The sequence below is a fragment of the Gadus morhua genome, chromosome 10 (assembly GCF_902167405.1).
Source record: "Gadus morhua chromosome 10, gadMor3.0, whole genome shotgun sequence".
Lineage (NCBI taxonomy): Eukaryota > Metazoa > Chordata > Actinopteri > Gadiformes > Gadidae > Gadus > Gadus morhua.
The window spans coordinates 9,133,821-9,153,515 of NC_044057.1; the positions used below are offsets into that span (position 1 = coordinate 9,133,821).

Here is a 19,695-nt window from a genome sequence, read left to right on the forward strand (position 1 = left end):
GAGTCGGAAGACCCTGAGACCCTGGCAAACACAGCAGATTCAATGAATCAGACGACAATAGCAGAATTCAAACCCTGAATCGCAGAAAAAAAAACATAGTAGCGTTTCGGTTTTCTATTTTTCGGCTGCTTTGTATAAGATGGCTTGTGCATATACACAATGTAATTACACTAAAATAATATTGATATTCGATTTCTGCGGACTCTTTTGAACATTTCAAACTCACTACCGTTTCATTCAAACTCACTTCCGTTTCATTCAAACTCACTTCCGTTTCATTCAAACTATTAAACTCCTTTTACATGTAAGTATGAGAGTGTATGGTCGTGTATGTGAGAGAGTATAGTAGTGTATGTGAGAGAGAATAGTAGTGTATGTGAGAGGGTATAGTAGTTTATGTAAGAGAGTATAGTAGTGTATGTAAGAGAGTATAGTAGTGTATGTAAGAGAGTATAGTAGTGTATGTGAGAGAGAGTAGTAGTGTATGTGAGAGAGTATAATAGTGTATGTGAGAGAGTATAATAGTGTATGTGAGAGAGTATAATAGTGTGTGTAAGACCAAGTATGAATTCTGTCCCAGACGGCCCCTCATAGATTTCTGCGGACTCTTATGAACATTTCAAACTCACTTCCGTTTTATTCAAACTCACTTCCGTTTCATTGAAACTCATTTCCGTTTCATTCAAACTATTAAACTCCTTTTACATGTAAGTATGAGAGTGTATAGTCGTGTATGTGAGAGAGTATAGTAGTGTATGTGAGAGAGAATAGTAGTGTATGTGAGAGGGTATAGTCGTGTATGTGAGAGAGAATAGTAGTGTATGTGAGAGAGAATAGTAGTGTATGTGAGAGAGAGTAGTAGTGTATGTGAGAGAGTATAATAGTGTATGTGAGAGAGTATAATAGTGTGTGTAAGACCAAGTATGAATTCTGTCCCAGACGGCCCCTCATACATACACCTCAAGCACGCACATACACACCGCATACACACACCGCACACACACACACACATGCGCACAAACATACATGGAAATGCACACACACACACACAAACACCCATACACACTAGGGATGAGTCGGTCGCGACCGATTCGTTCACAACGAACGAATCCCGAACGTTAACGACAAGAATTGGTTCCCCAAAACAAGAAGAACTGGTTCTTTGATTCTTTTTTTTTAACATAAAACAAAAATATGGTCACGTAAATAAAATATACAAACGAACAGAGCTTCGTCTCCCGGCGACGTATATTAATTGAGTCTACAACGTTCTCAAAGATTCAGCCAATGAGAGGTAGCAATAGTGTTGCCATGGCACCTGGGTAAACAAATGACAAGGTGGTACCGTCGAATTTGCGCGCTTTCTCTGTCTGACTTATCTTGGGTCATACCATTCGACGTGGGGCCACTCATATATCCCCCTACATTTCCAAAAATAGACTTGACCTCCATCTGTTTATTGGATAAACGCATTTCCCAATCCCAGGAGTCTTTGCTCCATTCTACGTCAATTCAAGAACAAACAAACTAATTAAACTGCAGTTCGTATTTTTTTATTATATATAGAGAGTAAGCAAGTGGTATAAATATTGGTGGGACGTTTGGTTATACTGTATAGTATATCTTGTCGATTTTCACGAGGGGTAGAGCCTAGAAGTCACTTAAATTATGCTCAGGGCCGTCTCGCGGGTGGGGGGCAGACACCTGTGAGATTCCCTGTCAAATGACGTCAAATGACGTCATCTGACGTAACGAACAAATCAAAACGAACGAATCAAACAAACGAATCGTTATGGTGAACTGAACTGAAAGAACTAGTTCCCGGAAAATAATCATTTTGCCCATCCCTAATACACACACAACCACACACACACGAAGTGCACACACACACACGCACGCACATACACACGCACAGTGTTGGTCAAGTTACTTGGAAAAAGTAATTAGTTACTGATTACTTCTCCAAGAAAGTAATCCAGTTACTTTACTGATTACTTATTTTCAAAAGTAATTAGTTACTTTACTAATTACTTTACTTATTTACTTTTCAAAAACAAACTAGCTATACACAACCTGAATAGGCTTTTTTAAAACTTGTTTTTATTAGTCTCAATCTTTTTAACTATAGACATTGCAAACAAAAAAATCTATTAAATGCAACAGTCTCATTTAAAGAAAATCGTTTTGGTGTGTATACACACCTTCATTCGAATAGATGTAAATAAAATACAGCCATAAAATAATTAAAACCAAAGTCTCCATTAACATTTACATCTTTTAACAGTTGCAGTGCAAAGTAATGCGTTTACCAAAACAGAAAATGCTGTTGCATGCCACATTTAGGCTGTTCTAATGTCAAATAAGAGTATGTGTTTGAACTGTGTGTGTGTGTGTGTATGGAAGGATGTGTTTCATAGATAAATACATAGATATTATATATAGTTATATGCTACACGTGAACCTCCTAAGATGGCGCAATTTGATTGGCTCGCTATCTCGGGATATTTGGCAATATCCCATGATTGACATCTCAAACTCTATATTGTTTTCATCGCAAAATGTCAGCTGATAACAACAAATAAACCTTCGGTCTCGTCGGCTATTCCCCACTATTCACTTCACCTTTGGCGAATAACTGTTGACTAATAGCCTAGATAGATAAATAGCCTAGTCAAGTCTTTATTAATACCAAACTACACGTCGGGAATTCATTTAGGACGGTGATTCGGCTCACACAGTATAGCCTACAAGACCACACAGAACAAGGGAGACAACAAGTCTGACTGGACATAAACAAAATACATCACATTAAAACTAGACCCATGCGTTGATAGATAGATAGATGGATAGATAGATAGACAGACGGATAGAGAGTATCAAATATGTTATATTATTTGTCTTGCGGAGCCAGCGAATCCTGTGTGCGGATGCAAATTAGCCATGTGGCCTAACACAAGAAATAGTCTTGCACACACGTGTCTGTTGTTTACTTCTAGACGTCGCGCCGCTATAAGCTAGGTCATTGTCACGAGACAGTCTCACAAAGCAAATACGGCAAAATCCCAAATTATTTTACTGTCTATGGCAAAAATAAATCACGGTTTAGTAATGCAGTAACGCAGGCTGCTTGCAGGAAAGTAAAAGTAATCAAATTACTATTTTTGCAATTGTAATCCCTTACTTTACTCGTTATTTGAAAAAAGTAATTGGATTACAGTAACGCCTTACTTCTAACGCGTTACTGCCCATCACTGCACACGCATGCGCACACACCGTACGTCAAGACAAAGGCAGCGACACACTCGCCGAGCTAAGTCATTATGTTTTGAAACATAACGGCTCCGCCATCGACACACACGCAGAGAGATGACTTTAACATCATTGTTCTCAGCCACTCCCTCTGTTAGCTGATTAGACGCACAAAATTTGGACGGAGAAAACCCACTAACATACCGCAGACCCAGACGCAGTAGCCTACTGAAGGGAAATTCAAATTGAATGAAAGTACTTAGGCGGGAGGAGCCAGGCTACTCAATAATGGCAACGCTATTGAAGTTGTTCTTAAATACAAAATCTTCAAAAATAAGAAGAGATATAATTTTCAAAACTAAAGGTTGTAGTAAGACCATATGGAACAAGTTTTGTGGCTCTAGAGTCAATAATGGCGACATTATTGACATTTTTTGCTAAATAAAAAATCCTCAAAAATAAGAAGAGATATTTTTCAAAACAAAAGGTCGTAGTAGGACCATAAAGAGGCAATACCTCTATGAAACAAGTTTTGGGGCTCTAGAGTTAATAATGGCGACGCTATTGAAAGTTTACCATTGTGGGCCAGTGCAATTCACCGTTCGGTAAAGACGACTCGTTTCAATGAAAACAATGTTGCAGCTGATTCTCTAGGTTACTACATTTAGCTAGAGGTGTCAATTGTGTCGCAACGATGTTTCACTGATGATTTATTGAACCGCAAACTCCGAATCTGCCAATTTATTTCCAAGTTCCTCTCCGTTTATATGCTTTACTCACAGGTGTGTGAATTGACCTGAATATAAAGCGTCTGTAGCACAAAATAATATTTGATTCTATAGAGAAGACGGAGCTCTCCTCTCCTCTCCGTTTTTTGCTTTACTCAGATGTGTGAATGACCTTGATATGAAGCCTCCGTAGCGCAAAATAACATAACATTAGTTTTTTAAAGAGATAAGACGGAGCTCTCCTCTCCTCTCCTCTCCGTTTATATGCTTTACTCACAAGTGTGTGAATTGACCTAGATATGAAGCGCATATCCAGCGTCCGTAGCGCACGGAATGTTATATTATTTTGCGTATCGAAAAATAATATAAGATTCCTATTTTAAAGAGATAAGCTGAAGCTCTCCTCTCCTCTTGTTAAAAAAAAAGAAATTCAGCAGCAGCGCATATTTCATCAGTGGCGTACCGCTGCTGCTAGGTGCATTTAGGGGAAAAACGGATGCATTATATGATATAGATATCTAGAGGCTGTGTGCGCCTCGCCATTGCGATACAACCACTGTAAACTGAGCGCATGGTACTCATTGGATGGTACCGTGGCCCCAAGCTGTTCAGGGCCACACCCCCACTCTCCTCTTTGAACTGCCTCTCTCCTCCTCATTTGCATTAAAGCTACAGACACCTAAGCGGCGCGTTTGGGGAAAGCTCAATGTGCGACTGGCGACTCGTAGTAGCTGTAATTTTGTAATTTCAGGAACGTCTTCAAATATTGTGTTAGGGGCCCACTAATATCTATATTAAAGCATCCATAAAGTAGCTTGCCATGGGACCTTTGAACAAAACGGCTCCGCCATTGACAGACACGCAGGTAAGAACAAACACGCACGTGCACACACCGCAGCGACACTCGCCCAGGTAAGACGTTATGTTTTTAAACAGAACTATTCCACCAGCAACACATACGCCCAGGAACGAACACACACGCACACACCGCAGCGACACACTCGCCCAGATAACATGTTCTGTCTATATACTGTAGAAATTGCGATAAAAGAAGGGAAGAGACAATTTCTCACCTCGACAAGCAACAGCGGGTTGTTGTCATTTCTTCATATAAAAAACGTTAAATTCAAACATCGCACCGACACATAACTCACGTGATCTTAAAGAGACAGTGTCCCTATAACACAGAACGAAAACATGTCAATAACCCAGCATGGTGAATTATGTCTATAGAGTCCACTACACTTTGTTGCCCAAATTTAATATTACTCTCCTCCTTGAGCCTCCCCAAATGTCTTGCGATAATGATTTCCCCCCCTCCCCCCTGCGGACTGTTTTAGTTGTTTATTTTTCTTACGTTTTGTGAGTATGCTATGTGTGACTGTAGGCTACTGCTGCCTGTCTTGGCCAGGACACTGGAAGAGATGTTTAATTTCAATGATGATTATTATTTTCAACTAACCAATAGTAGTTGCCTTGCATTTTAAAATGTCAATGCCCTTATCAGCCCTGAACAACAGTTAAAGCTTTTTAATAAATGATTTGCATGCATAGAACAATTACCCCTGTTACCATAAATTGACAAATTTTATAATGTAATCAAATGCTCTCACAGCTAGCTGCTTTCAGTCCTGATATTCTCCTGATGGGCCGTATGAGTGAACAACATATCCTGACATGTTTACCCTGAAAATCTCCTGAATAATACTACCCCGGAGGTAGTATTTTCTCCGTAGGAAATGTAAATTACCTTATATTTGAATGAGGAGTACAAAGTCACCACTTTGTACTCCACCACGACACTTCAGTGGGCGTGTTGATGACGCTTCTGCATGTCATTGAGTGGCCCCCTAAATGATAATCAGCCTGATGCATTTTGTTCGCTGAATGGTTAAAAAATATTTAAATGTTGGCACTGCTTTTAAGGGTCATTTGTGGTGAACAAATGTTATACGTTGTGAAATTATAGTCCAAATGTTATTATCTTATGCGCTCAGAAATTTGTTACAATATTGACTGGGGTTTCCACATTATTGCTATGGATTTAATTACAACTAGAGGTTGAGTGCGCGCAACACGTGCGCCAAAACTCTAGTATATATAATATATATATATATATAAAATATATAATGCCACGGTGTGTGGGGAAGTCTATCGCTTGGTCAGGCTAGTGGTGGATCAGGATGTTGGGTTCCGAGAGAGGGTCTCTGGGACGGTTAAAGTAGCGAATATCAACCAAAACATTGCTCCTTTTAACATTCACTCTTATTATATTCCGTTTCTGTCAAGTCTGTTCCACTAGCTGTCGCTAAAGCATACACATTGTACCCACACATTGAGTTGGAAGTTACCCTGTTGGTAACCTTTAACTAACCTCTGCTTTTGATAGGTGAAGCACAGCTGTTAGCGGGCGCTGAAGGCCACATCTGACCCTGATTGGTCGGGTTACTTCTGACTGGGATGTGATTGGCTGTATGGCAGCTGGAGGAGTGGGATATTGATGATTGAGATTTCCCGCAGTCGATATAGTCATCAGACGAACTGTGGGGGATGACAAGGTTATATGACAGGAATACGATTTTAGAAGTAAGTATGCTGACATGTAGCTCACCTGATTATCGGGTAAGCAAAAGGTCCTCACACACATCTGTATGCTCACACTCACCTTGCAGGACTTTGTATGAATCTGTCTTCCCCACTCAAACGGCTGGATAACTGTACACACACACACACACACACGCACGCGCACACACACACACACACACACACACACACACACATACACACACACACACACACACACACACACACACACACACACACACACACACACACACACACACAGACACACACACACACACACATACACACACACACACACACCTAGATTCAGATGTTAATGTTACATGTTAGGCACCCAAAGAGCTTTGAATACACCACGGTGTCACCACCATAAACATATCCACCTCTAAGATTTATTGAACTGATCAATAATCTGGAAGAGTTTTGAGTGGACGTTACCGTGTCAGGAACAGGAGAATCTTCGTTCAGCATCTCGTCAAGAGTTTTCTTGGGAGGCTGGCGAAGAAAGGAGAGGAGAGGACTCATCTAGTGAGGTCTCAAAGGAGAGTAGCAGTAGACATCATGGTCCATACTACGGGACAACCAACATTATCAGCTAAACAAATGAGAGAAGGAAACAGGAGAGATTAAGAAACAGGGAAATCTCATATTTTCCTCAGGAGATAATTCTTGGTTTATAGGTTTGAATCATTATGGTACTCTGTATATATCGTACCATGGTATGGCTCCTTCACATACTTCACATATTTTCTGCCCATATTTTGCTCTACATATTTCTTCTAGAACCTGGTCGTGTCTTTCCATTCCCTGACGCTGTCGTGTGTTCGAGCAGTGGGACCGTGCAGGCTCACAGGCTTAGAGAAAGTAACATCGGTGTGTTAGCTTCAGCTGAGGGAGACACTAGCCAACCCAGCCCCCAGGAGAAAACATAACGCTCTTTCTCTATAGTGTATAGATCCCTGGGGTGTCCTTTGGGTTGTTTCGTAGTTATTCAGTAGAATGAGTAGCCAACTTACAACAATCCAAACCCCAACCAAACAGACAAAGTGACAGGGCTATGCCAATCTTTTAAGATTCTTAATAAATATGTATAATAATCTGGCATCTATTCATTCAGGTTCATCAAACATACCATATCAATTCAAAAATGTTTTGATTAAGTGTAATATATGCCCCAGTCAATATCATGTTGACACGTTCTCCCTCCCAGAGAGACCAGAACTTACCGGGCGGCCAAACTCTAACTCGGCAAAAAACCTGAACCATGGCTCATCCTCAACAGACAGATCAGAGGGATGGAGGGACTAGGGAGGAAGGAGGAGGTCACAGAGGAAGGATGGGAAGGAAGGGGAGGTTAAGGAGGAACGTATAATAGGAATGTGATAAAGTAAAAGATAGGGGTAGAGATGGGTTTGTTGGTGTGGATAAAAGCATGGCTGCTTGGATCATCATGTGGGATTTTAGGAAGCTTTAAAGAGCAGGCAGATTGGAATTCTCAGTTCAGGCATGTAGGTGAAGTTTGTGGAAAAAAAATGTCTAATTATTTTACTTTTCTTTGACTTCGAAATAACTCCCTGAAACCCTAACTCCGATAATAACTGGTGGTCTGGTTTTGGTAAGCAGTGCTATGGTGAAGGGCAAAAGAGAGCCTGACGGAAACATGATTTGTTCCAGGAACAGTGGTCCTCTTTAGTTCAGCCTGTATGTTTATATTATAATAAGATATAAGGCTCGGCCCATCAATGCTGGACGGCTTTAACTCCAGATTGTTCAGCATACCGGCTCTAGGCTGGCTGTGAGTACATTCACTGTCGCTGCCAACCTGCAGGTGGCTTTATGAGGGGATATTAAACGAGGAAACAATCACTCCAGATAAGACAGGACGTGTGTGTGTGTGTACTGACCGGCTGCTCTCGCTCCAGGACAGACGAGGCCCCCGGCTCATAGTCGAAGATGCTGCGGGGCTCCGCTCGGTACCGCCCACAGTCCTCCCTCCTGTACAAACACACACACACACACACACACACACACACACACACACACACACACACACACACACAGACACACACACACACACACACACACACACACACACACACACACACACACACACACACACACACACACTCTCTGTTAACCGTCTGTTTGTGACTCTGTGTGCACCGTAGTGGGCGTGTCTCTGACCTGTCTCTGTGAGCGGCGGGAGACGACCAGCCGCTGCCAGGGCTTGGGGGGAGGTGGCCAGGGTCAGGGCTGTTGCTAGACAACGCTTTGTTTGCGATACCTGAAACAAAGGCAAACATTGCAGCCATAGCCGTAATTTACCCCAGCTTAGTCAACAATGAGAAATTAACTTAATGAACCACATTTACGAACTGTAACTACAAGGGTGTTGGACTCTGATAATACAGAAATGATAAAAAAACTTTTTGATTGGTCAACGCTGCATTCACAGCAATAAACTGAGATCCCTGTAGTCCATGTTATAGTACGCATTACAAACCAGAAATAGTTGCATGATGTACCAGTCGGAAAATAATAATCTAAAACCATCTAAATCTAAAAATAACAAAAACACAAAGGCTCACCCTTAGTGTTGCTGTAGGCTTCTGCCGAATCCGGATCTAAACATAAAACAAACCGTTTCAACTTCAGTTAGAGGTTAAATCATCTCCATTCCGGGTCAAATGCATTGCACCTGTAGATAAAGGGTTGAATTATGAAATGACATATGAAAACCACTGGACAGTGCTATACACTACATGTATATTGATTGGGGCACATATACATGTATCGTTGAACAGGATAAACCTGCAGGCTGCGCTCGTGATTTTACTACATTCACACATACTCTCTGTTCAGCAACAACTCCGTCCGTTCACACAGCGAGGCCGCAATAGATGGAGCAGGAGGCGTCCAGCAGAGGGCGCTAATGCAACACTTGTGGAAGCCAGCTGAGCTACCATAACATTTCCAGACTTTAGGCCACGTTTATACGTAGCAGGGTATTTATATAAACGAATATTTCCCCCCCTCCGTTTTCAAAAATAACATTGTGCACACAGCATCGTTTTCAAAAAAGTTGTCGTTTACATCAAAACTCATAAATACGCCGTCGAGCGCCATTATAACTATGCCAAACGTATGGGCGGCAGTGTAGTAGAGCTTAGATCGGGCCCAGAAAATCAAGCCCGAGCCGGCCCGAACCCGTGCACGTTCTGTCCGAGCCCGGCCCGACACATTAACCGTAATTATGAGCCCGAGCCCGATTTCAACCCGACTGTTTTTTTAATACATATGTAACTTTGTACACATTTGTGACCAGGCCTACTCTGCTAAATATATATGTAAGGGATAATGTATAGAACGCCGGTCATTATCGGGAAAATAAGCCCCGACAGGGCGAACAGTAGGCCTACACCGACCGACGAGCAGCGAAGGTGTCTTGCTTCGCCCTGAAGTGGCTTATTTTCGACAATGACCGGCGACGTTCTATACATTATCCGGCGTATTACACGGCTACTTGCCAAAACGAAAAAATAACTTCACATGGTGTGTCTTTTTACAATTTATTCGTTACCAGCATTCTTAGTGTTGATCAGCAGAGAAATAATTTGTCCGCAAAGACGGTGACGTCGCTTAGCAACGGAAGACGCTGGGCTTGAAGTCATCGGACTACTACCCATGCAAGTGAACGGAGCGTTCCACGGCATTGAGAAGAACCGTGTAATAAGGGCCTATAATATTTCTGTTTATGGCATAGATTTCTCCTCAGATTAGGCCAATAAACCAATGATAAAAATAAATAAATAAATCGTCGATCAAAGGCCCGGCCCGAGGATAGTGGTGGGAAATATTGGCTCGGGCTCGGGCAGAGAATCGAAACTCTAGTAGGGAGAAGGATAAAGCCATGCAAGCCAATCAGAATCCTCAGAATCAACAACAACGAATAACACGAGCGTCTTCCTGTAACAAACAAACTGTAAACATAGAGCGCTCATATGACGTTAAGCATTTCCTGGCGCATAATGTGACGCTTCAGAACCTAAAACCCCGTTTCTCCCCATTGACACAACACATAACCAGCGTTTTCAGAAATCTCCACTTTGAACGGTGCAGAGTTTACCTCCGGCCACTAGGGGATAGTGTTGTGTTGCAGACCGCTGACCGGCTGAGTTGGCGGTCTGCCTTGTTGTGTTCGTTAGCATTGCAGACGTTCCCGTTGCATAGCATGTTGAGCTGCTGGCATGATTCATGTGAGTCTTTCCTGATCAATACAATTTTTATTGTAAGATACTTGAGATGCTTATGTGTGTATGCATTTATGTGCATGTAGGAATTACTGTTGTTATTACGTTTGTAGCTTACATTGTTACTGTGTGTGATTGCTGCAGGACTTCTTCATCGTTGTCATTAAATCCAATACTCTGACATCGAGGAGTGTATTTCTTCATGAAGAAGTCATGGTTGTCGTTGGATGTACTGTTCCTGGCTGCGCTTTCGAGACCGGAGATGTGACTGAAGCACTCGCCATTGCGCTGTTGACGAATCACGGACTTGTCCATCGGAACCCGCTGGCAGGGGCGGGCCGTACTATTAGGCAAACGAGCCCCGGGCCCCATAGAAGGTTTTTGGGGCCCCCAATTTTTTTTTATTTTTTTTTTTTTTTACCTTTATTTTTCCCGAAAAAACATTAAGAACAGTTTCTTATTTACAATATTGATCTGGTCAAGAGGGCCCCAATGCATATATTTTGTCCCCATATTTATTATTTTTATAAAAATCTCTTCACAATAGTAGCATCGGGATGTCTAATTATTACTCATGTTTTGACGATCTTTCCGTGTGCACCCCCCTTCAGTCTGCACTACATGGACTATTCCATGTTACGCGCATCACGCTCATCATGCGTATGCGGAAATTATGTCAAATTCAAAACAGTAAGCGGTAAGAGAGAGAGAGAGAAATCGAGTGAGACATAAATCGAGTGAAACATGAAGCGATCGTACGAAAGCGGGTCACATAAAAAGAAAGACCAAAGGCAGGACTTTCTTTCAAAGCTGCCAAAGCTATCCAGCTGTTTTACAGCCACCGCAGTGGCAGCGGGACCGTCGGCGGATCAAGAGCAGCCGTCAACGTCGTTTGCTGTCACGTTACTGCTCCTTTCATTCCAAGTGGCTCTGGCTCAGCCAGCAACGATGCTAATGACATGTGTCAACAAACTGACGGAGATGATGCACAACTGGTAGTGAATATTTCTCACTCTCCTTCTTCCACTTTGGTTATTGAAATTTATGACAATAACGATAACAATGACTGCGAGACACATTCCTGTGGATGACCCAGCACTCTGGCCCAAGCTGCTGTGTCTTGGGCAGGTGCACACATATTCTTGTGGATGACCCAGCACTCTGGCCCAAGGGCCGCAGATTCACAAAAGCATACTATTACATAGTAATGAAAAATGGTGAGAGGGTGAACAGGTCTTGGTTAGACTAGAATAACCTTGCAATGCATCTAATCAACCATGAAAGGTCTGAAGAGCACAGGAAATATAGTGATAGCTGGACGCAGCTATCAGTGGGTTTCCAGTAGTGGTTTCCAGTAGCTCACAGCAGATAGCTGCTGTGAGCTACTGGAAACCCTCAGGTAAATGAGGACTTATGGTTAACAGTCAGTGTAATGTGTCAACATAACTAATCTTATTGTTTTGTATGTTATTCTCAATTTGTAAATAGATAATTAACATTTGCATGAAAGAAGGATAGTGACTTTTGTTCATCCCTTGTATGGAGTATCTCATTATGTGATATAAGGTACTGAGACCGGTAGATGCAGGGGCCCCCAAATGACTGTTCGCCTGGAGCCCCCAAAGGGCTAAGTTCGCCACTGCCCGCTGGCCCAGATCCCAACTCCGCATGGTCCGAAACTTGATCGGCCGAAGGTCGATGTTGGCGTGACGATAGAGGAATGGAACGTTTTCATCCGTCGCTGGGACGTCTTTCGCACCGGCTCAGGCGTCGGGGCTGCCCACGCCCCTTTCCAGTTATTTCAGTGCGCTGGGCCTGAACTTGGAGATAGCATGTTGAAGGCCAATCCCAACACCGGACCCCTGGTGGATCTGATCGCTGCCATGCGTTCACTAGCTGTCATTCCGCTTGCCACATGTGTCCTGCGCACCGAGCTGCTTCAGTTGCACCAGGAGCGTGATGAAGCATTCCGTGCCTTCACCGCCAGGGTGCGAGGGAATGGGGAGACATGCGCCTACGTTGCGGTATGCGAGTGTGGCAAGGATGTGGACTATACCGACCACATCATCCGTGATGTTCTGATCAACGGGATTTATGACTCAGACATACGCCGCGAGACACTGGGGATACCTGACATTCTGACAAAACCAGTGAACGATGTGATTGCAATCGTTGAAAACAAGGAAATGGCCCGCAATGCTCTCCCGTCGTCCACTCTATCAGCCATGTCGTCATTCCATAATGCACTTTATATTCAAGAATCTCAAAGTGCTTCAGAAAAAAAAAAAAAAAAAAAACTATTAAAAGGGGGAACCTCAAAGAAAGTTTAGCTAAATGCCCTTTTAAAGAGATAGGTTTTGAGGTTCCGTTTAAAAAGAGCTGTAGTCTGTGGAGCCCTCAGGTGGTCAGGGAGGGCGTTCCATAGTCTAGGGCAGGGGTGCCCAACCAGTCGATCGCGGTCTACCAGTAAACCGCCGACAGATCCCAAGTCGACCGCGAGGGGTGAAGAAGAATTATTATTATTATTTTTTTTTTAATAAAATAAAATTTGCGCGGGACATATACGCGTGGTAGCGCATGCGCTGTCAACAGCAGTTGAAAGCCGTCAACAGTAGTTACGCACTCCTAAACGTTGGCATGGCTGAGGGGAAACGAGCTAAGACCTACCATTTTCACCCTGAGTGGGAGGGAGATTATTGATTATTGTTGAGAAGGTGCCGTGCGCAGACGGAATGAAACCCCCACTGAAGGCTGTAGGTTCACGATACAACCTCCGCAGGTGACGTTGTTGGTGGGTGATTTTGCTTTGCCCAGGGCAACGTGCTCAGTTCTGTCAGTGAGGTACGAGGTGAACCAGTTCTTTACATTTCCTGATAGTCCAATGGTGTATTGCAGGCGGTGAAGGAGAATATTGAAAAAAAAAGTTGATGTGCATGTTGCACCTCTCCGTGGTGACATCAGATTGGGATGGTAAAGGGGGTTTGAGAAGGTGATTGATAGTTGAAAAGAGCTGTTTGGAGTTACCAGGGCTATTGTTGATTATTGTGGAATAGAACCTGGACCGTGCATTATTCAGGGCTTCAGCATATGCCCTCCTGTGTTCCCTGTATGCCTGTTTGTAAACGGTCAGACCAGAGGCCTTGAGTCGCCGCTCAAGGACACGCCCAGCCGCCTTCATTGTACGTAGTTCACTGGTGTACCAGGGTGCGGAGCGCGAGAAGGAGACTGACCTCGGTGTTAAGGGGGCGTGGAGATCCAGGAGACTGCTCAGGGACTGGTTGTATAAGTCCACTGAGTCAGCAACAGAGAGGGAGTCAGTTGAGCCAGAGGAGAGATGTTGAAGGTCCAGGGCCAGGGCATCCATGTTGATATATGAAGTGGTTCTGCCGCTTTGGTTTGGTGTGGGAGGAAGGAAAAGGGAGCTCCATTGACACAACTCTGTGATCCGAGACGCCAAGATCATAGACCTGTAGGTTGCTGATGGGGGCGGAGTTTGAGATGACCAGGTCAATTGTGTGTCCTCTGGAGTGTGTGGGGTCATCAACATGTTGTTGTAGGTTGAGGGAGTCTAGCAGCTGAAGAAAATCAGCAGCGGGCTGGCATGAGGGGGTGTCAACATGAATATTTAAATCACCCAGAATGATGGTATTGGCAGAGGTAGTACAGAGTGTTGTGAGGAGATCAGACATTTCCGGGATGAAAGCAGAGTTGGGTTTTGGGGGCCTGTATATGAGTAGAACAGTCATGGGATGGGGGGGCTTGCATGTGAATGCAAGACATTCACAGGAGGAAGTTGTAGGCAGCACCATGGGGGACAACTCCAGGTCCTGTTTGTGGATGACAGCTAGGCCACCACCGCGTCCAGTTCTGCGGGCTGCCTCCAAGTAACTGTAGCCTGGGGGACAGGCTTCGTTTAGGGCAGAGTAAACCTCTGGCTGGTGCCAGGTTTCTGTTAGACACATGAAGTCAAGTCCTTTTTCCCTGATATGCTCTTCAATCAAGCTGGATTTATTATTTAAGGATTGAGTGTTGAAAAGTTCAAATTTGACCAGTGACTGTGGGGTTATTCTCTGTACAGGTCGCAGAGCCTTAAAATCCACTCCGCGCAGGTTGGAATCCACTCCATGAAATCTATCCAGCCGGGATTTCGGGGATCTCGCGATGTTGTGTCTTTTGCCCTCAGCCGTCTCAGCGGACCTGATAGATGTGATGAAGCCGGCAGGCTGACCATAAATAAAGTTTCTCCCTGAGCCTCTGTGGATATATCGAGGTCTACGCAATAGTCCTAGCTGCTTAATGGTGGAAATACAGGGTGGGATGGAGCGATTGTTGTACTTCAGCAGCTGTGGGGCGAAGTACGTCAACATCGAACCAACCAGAGTGATGTTAGCCTGTTAGCAGCTAGGTACGGACCCGAAGCATCTGAGGAAGAGCTGGGAGGCAGTGCAGAAAATCCACGAGACAGTAGAGACAGCTTAGCAGGTTGACCAGGGCATATTCCTCACCAGGATCACCAAAAACAAAACGCCAGCAGTGACCAGGAAAATGTCACATCGGCTACTTGTTTTTAACCGTTGTTTTTAGCCGTTGCTAGGGACGCCAAAATAGCAAGTGAGCTACACGGCTCTTCACAATAACAATAACAATAACACTGGAACAACTAAAGACAGTCCATAAGCTTGCTTGCTTTTCGTCGCTGATGTAGCTTGCAGGGAACCAAGTAGAGATTATATGTAGGGCTGCAACTAACGATTATTTTAATAATCGATTAATCGGTAGATTATTTTATCGATTAATCGATGAATCTGATAAAAAAAATAATTAATGAATTGCCGCATCTTTATTCAAAAACGGAACATTACTTCAAATACACAGTGCAGACTGAAGTGTAAAAACACCAGGTTATTGCTCCAATGTCCCACAACTATTAAAAGTAATGTTAAATGACAAAAAAATAAGAAAACATAGCTGGGATAATACAAAAAAAAAACAGGCAATGTTTGATATACATTTATTTATATTTATATATATATATATATATATATATATATATATATATATATATATATATATATATATATATTAGGGCTGCAACTAACGATTATTTTAATAATCGATTAATCGGTCGATTATTTTATCGATTAATCGATGAATCGGATAAAAAAAATAATGAATGAATTGCCGCATCTTTATTCAAAAACGGAACATTACTTCAAATACACAGTGCAGACTGAAGTGTAAAAACACCAGGTTATTGCTCCAATGTCCCGCAACTATTAAAAGTAATGTTAAATGACAAAAAAATAAGAAAACATAGCTGGGATAATACAAAAAAAAAACAGGCAATGTTTGATATACATTTATTTATATATATATATATATATATATATATATATATATACAGTGTACAAGGGAAGTCCATGGTTAACCGGTCAACCGATAAGATCTTTAACCGGTAAATAATAACGGTTAAAAATAAATTAAATCATCTTAATTTCACTGAGATGACAGGAGATCGTTACCATTTTCAAGACTCCTTGAAATATTACTTGTATTTTTGCTTTAATTGCTGATAAGATAAGATCATAGTTCAGGATAGGACGTTAAACAGGTCATAATTCCATCTTTACTATCTATTTTATATTGCCGGGAAAACAGGTTTTCGCCAAAATCTAATTTTTTTTTTTTTTTTTGCATTTGAACGCATCAATCATAATACTGAGCCGATCTGAACAGATCATATTTGACACTGTTTGCGACTTTTTTTTTTTAAGCTAACTAGCTGTCCTGCCGATTTTAACATGGATTTAAAAACTGGATTACTATTTTTAACTGACGGGACTTTCTACACCGTCCGGTTGTGTGATTGCTACCGCTGCTTTGAACTCCGAGCCCGTCTGCACACCGTCTGCAGCAGCAGCAGCAGCTGACAGTTTTCGGTTGGACTAGAGGGATACAGACTTTTATATAGGTCTAGGTACACTTGACAGTGTGAGTGTAGTACGGTCTACAGCTGACAGCTATGCGTACGCCTCCAAATGCTTCCGAACATCGCCGAAACTCCACCGGAAGTTAGGAGATGACGTATCTCTCCTCAGATGCCGGCAAAATTACCTTGATAAGTAACCTGTTTTCCGTCTTGTCATCGTTGCTATTAAATTAAAAATGTCTCTTTTTACTTAATTACTTACTTTACTATTTTACTCTTTTTAATGTCTCTTTTCGCCGCATTCTACGACGTCTTTCTGTTGGTGTCGGGTCAGCCATCTCTTCTTCGTTCGTTACTAGACTCCGGTTGCATTGTGGGATAGCGTAGTGAACTCCGTTGTTTACTGTGGCGGTAGTACGCATTCGGAAACGTTTTCCGTACTACACAATGCGTACTGAGCATTCGGACTAGGGATGGGCATTTGAAGAAATTTCCTTGATCGAGCATCGCTAGAGTTATCGATCAATTATCGATTAATCATTAACTTTTTTCTAGGCTATATTGAAATTCCCGTTGGTAGAAAATGCAGCATGTTTTTATCAATTCAATCTTTATTCCAACAATAATGTATGGGCCAACATTAATACAATACAGTTAACTTGAAGACCTACAACTGTTTAACAGTTTTAAAATAATAAATACAGGCATTATAGGTTATAGGCCTATGCGGCGCTCGTAAAGTCCGAACAATGCGCCTACAGGCGCTCTTAAAGGTTTGGAAACGATTCAACAAGACTAAATCTGTAGCCTATTCCAATTACAATAAGTAGCCAACTTATCGGACAACAATAATCAAACAAAGGCAGTAGGCTAAAAGTGGGCATTAAACGGTATAACTGTTTTGAAAAAACGGGGGAAAAAAGGCCGACATAATGCCTATAGGCTGCAGCCGGCGCGCGGAAAAGGCTCGCAACAAAAAGATGAGCCACCCATTTACAAACAATTGCATGAACTAGTCTATCTAAAAGCAATACCTTATTGAACATATATAAGGCTGAACTTGTTGCTAAAATATCACAGTTTTGGCAAAATGTAACGACTCCAAGAGGCACCAAGCCGAAAGAAAAGCGGAGCGAGAGACAACACATTAAGAAAAAAAAGAGCGACTCACATACGGTGGTGACTGTCCCTACTGTCCATAGCATAACTCCAGCCTACATATTTTTGTTTAGGAATATAAGCATGTTAACATGCTCGCGGGTCAGACGCGAACGCAGCCTTGTAACTGTCAGTCCAGCAGCAGAAAACACCCGCTCTGACGGGACCGAAGTTGCGGGGATGCAGAGGTATTGTCGCGCTAACTTTGACAGGAACCTTCTTCCATTCACTTTCCACCAGTCGGCAGGGTGGTATTTCTCCCACATAGTGATATTCTATTAAATGCTTCAAGACTCACAGTATGCAACACAACGTCCTTTTGATCGATAACAATATAAATTGATCGACGCATTTCTTAACGATCGATTATCGAGCATCGATTAATTATGCCCATCCCTAATTCGGACGCGCTATATTTGTGGCGTACTACAAAATGCATACTATATTTCAGTCAAGGATGAGTATTCAGATTCAGCCAAAGCTTGCTGTGGGCGTGCATGAATGAACCAACCTGTCGGCGGCAGGCTGTAAACAGTGCCGCGCCTACGAGTGACGTATTCATCGCGCGACACAACGAATCGATGACCAAATTCGTTGCCAACGCTTTCAGTAATCGATTTTTATCGATTCTATCGATTCGTTGTTGCAGCCCTAATTATATGTCCACAAAAAAATCACTTTTTAAAATAAAATTGGCCCAAAAATTGTTTTGGAGAAGCGGCGAACAGACAGCGCCAGCGTCCTCTCCGTTTGTTGCCATAGGTACAAGATCAACAGACGGGCCCCGTCCCAACCCCAGCCCCAACAGACAGGGCTAGGCAAGCCTCGTGCCTGGGCTGTAAAAGCACCTTTAAGATCTTCACGGAGGGATCACGCGGTTGGAATACGAAGCCTCACCAGATTTGTATCGGTTGCTATAGGGCCCGCCGACAGAAGAGGCGTCAACAGCCATCAAACGACGGTCAGCAGGCTGCCATGGAATCGGTGCCGATCTCCCAGATTTCATCGGTTCAACTCAAAGCACGCCCTGGCCGACGCTGCGGGGGCCGTCGCCGCACTCGGATGACACACAGCACTATCGGTGGTCCCACACCCATCAGGCTCGGGCACCACATTTTCTCCAGGGGGGAATGGAGGCGGGCCAAGCTAAGAGACCACCCCCGAGTCTTAATCACCATCTCGGTCGACAGGTCAGTCGGGCCGCGGGGCAGCATCAACCACCGAGGCTCGGACAATGAGGTGGGCATATCCGCGATCGCAGACACTGGCGCACAATTTGATCTGTGGTCTCTTGAGGAGATCCTCGCCTGCGGATTCTCGCGTGATGACCTGCGTCCTGTCAATCTTAGCCTGTCAGCTGCCAACCGCTCCCCCATAGCCATTGAGGGAGCATTCTTCGCTAGGCTCTCAACAGCCCCCAGCGACAGTGGTGTTACGTCCTGCCGCTCGATGGTGTACGTGAGCAGCTCAGTTCGAGCGATGTACCTCTCCTACGAGTCACTGCTTAACCTCTGCCTCTTCCCTGCGGACTTCCCATCAGGTAACAGTGGAGGACCCAGAGACGAGCATGGCCCTGGCGCACGTGACATACCAATCAAGCCCTTGTTTGTGAATGCTACGAGGTCTGCCGACAGTGGCTGCACAGACCAGGGTAATCCCCAGGACGCTCAGTGCTCATGCCCCAAGCGTACAGCCCCTGCCCCACGGCCTCAGGCGTTACCGTTCCCCTGCTCACCGGAGAACAATGGTCGGATGAAAGATTGGCTACTAGAGAGATACACCTCATCCACATTCAACA

At 43.4% G+C, this 19,695-nt stretch overlaps 1 protein-coding gene across 4 annotated transcripts in view; it reads right to left on the reverse strand.

Moving 5' to 3' along the window:
* Positions 1–19,695, reverse strand: part of LOC115552399 (uncharacterized) — a 100,332-nt gene that overhangs the window by 53,945 nt on the left and 26,692 nt on the right. For all 4 annotated transcript variants that reach the window (XM_030368464.1, XM_030368463.1, XM_030368461.1 and 1 more), the window contains exons 7-13: positions 9,149–9,184; positions 8,745–8,844; positions 8,465–8,555; positions 7,787–7,864; positions 6,999–7,055; positions 6,643–6,692; positions 6,352–6,518 (exon numbers count right to left, since the gene is read on the reverse strand). In XM_030368464.1, coding sequence (XP_030224324.1) covers positions 6,352–6,518; positions 6,643–6,692; positions 6,999–7,055; positions 7,787–7,864; positions 8,465–8,555; positions 8,745–8,844; positions 9,149–9,184 — 579 coding nt within the window. The remainder of the gene's footprint in view (positions 1–6,351; positions 6,519–6,642; positions 6,693–6,998; positions 7,056–7,786; positions 7,865–8,464; positions 8,556–8,744; positions 8,845–9,148; positions 9,185–19,695) is intronic.